Source organism: Aureococcus anophagefferens, assembly GCF_000186865.1.
Source record: "Aureococcus anophagefferens unplaced genomic scaffold AURANscaffold_1085, whole genome shotgun sequence".
NCBI lineage: Eukaryota > Pelagophyceae > Pelagomonadales > Pelagomonadaceae > Aureococcus > Aureococcus anophagefferens.
In genome coordinates, this window is record NW_008706241.1 from 2630 (window position 1) to 3426 (window position 797).

General features: G+C 66.0%; 1 protein-coding gene across 1 annotated transcript; it reads right to left on the reverse strand.

Moving 5' to 3' along the window:
* Positions 1 to 346: 346 nt before the first annotated feature.
* AURANDRAFT_69184 (hypothetical protein) lies at positions 347 to 687 on the reverse strand (the record flags this gene model as incomplete). The annotated part of the gene is made up of 1 exon (XM_009044937.1): positions 347 to 687. A coding segment is annotated over one exon (341 nt), but the record flags the coding sequence as incomplete, so codon positions are not given.
* Between the last annotated feature and the right edge of the window lie 110 nt (positions 688 to 797).

A 797-nucleotide genomic window follows, 5' to 3' on the forward strand; every position in this document is an offset into this window, starting at 1 on the left:
CGGAGACCATCGAGGTCAAGTGCCTCGAGTCGCCGAGCGGCACGCGGACGCTCAAGGTCAAGGCCTTCAGCGACGTGGACCGCGGCAAGGTCCAGGGCCTCGCCGACGCCGTCGTCGAGCTCGCGCGCCTCGCCTACGGGCTCCACCGCCCCGACTTCCGGACGACGGCCGCGAAGAACTGCACCAAGGCGTACCAGGCCGACACCTACGCCGTCCTCGGGCTCAAGAGCGAGGACGAGGTCGTCCGCCGCGAGCGCCTCCAGTCGTCCATCGTCGTGTGACCGCCCTCGCGTGGCTACTCGCTCTTTTTACGGGGCGGGGGGAAGGGGGTCGGAGCCGGGGCCGGCTAGGCCGACTTCGCGTCGTCCGCGAGCGCGGCCTCGAGGAGGGGCTTGATGACGCCCCTCATGTACTTCTTGAGGCCCTTGAAGCGGTTGTAGCCCGCGATGAGCATGAGGAAGACGATGCCGCCGTAGAGCTTGCCGAGGGCCTCCTCCGCGCGATTGCACGTGTTGGCGACGAAGGACCCGTCCTCGGGGCAGACCGTGTCCGTGACCTTGCGCATGATCCAGGACGCCGTGGCGATGGCCAGGGGGATGACGTAGAACTCGGCGTTCTTGAAGGGGTTCCGCGCGTCGTTCATGAGGCGGAAGCGGTCCTTCGCCTTGTCCATCTCGCGGACGAGGCCTGGGCAGCAAAAAAGTGATTCAATGTCGCTTCAACGTGAGTGTTCCGCGCGCAAACGTTCCGGAAAAAGCATCCACGCTTCGAGACCGTTCCGAGAGATGATCGCTCGT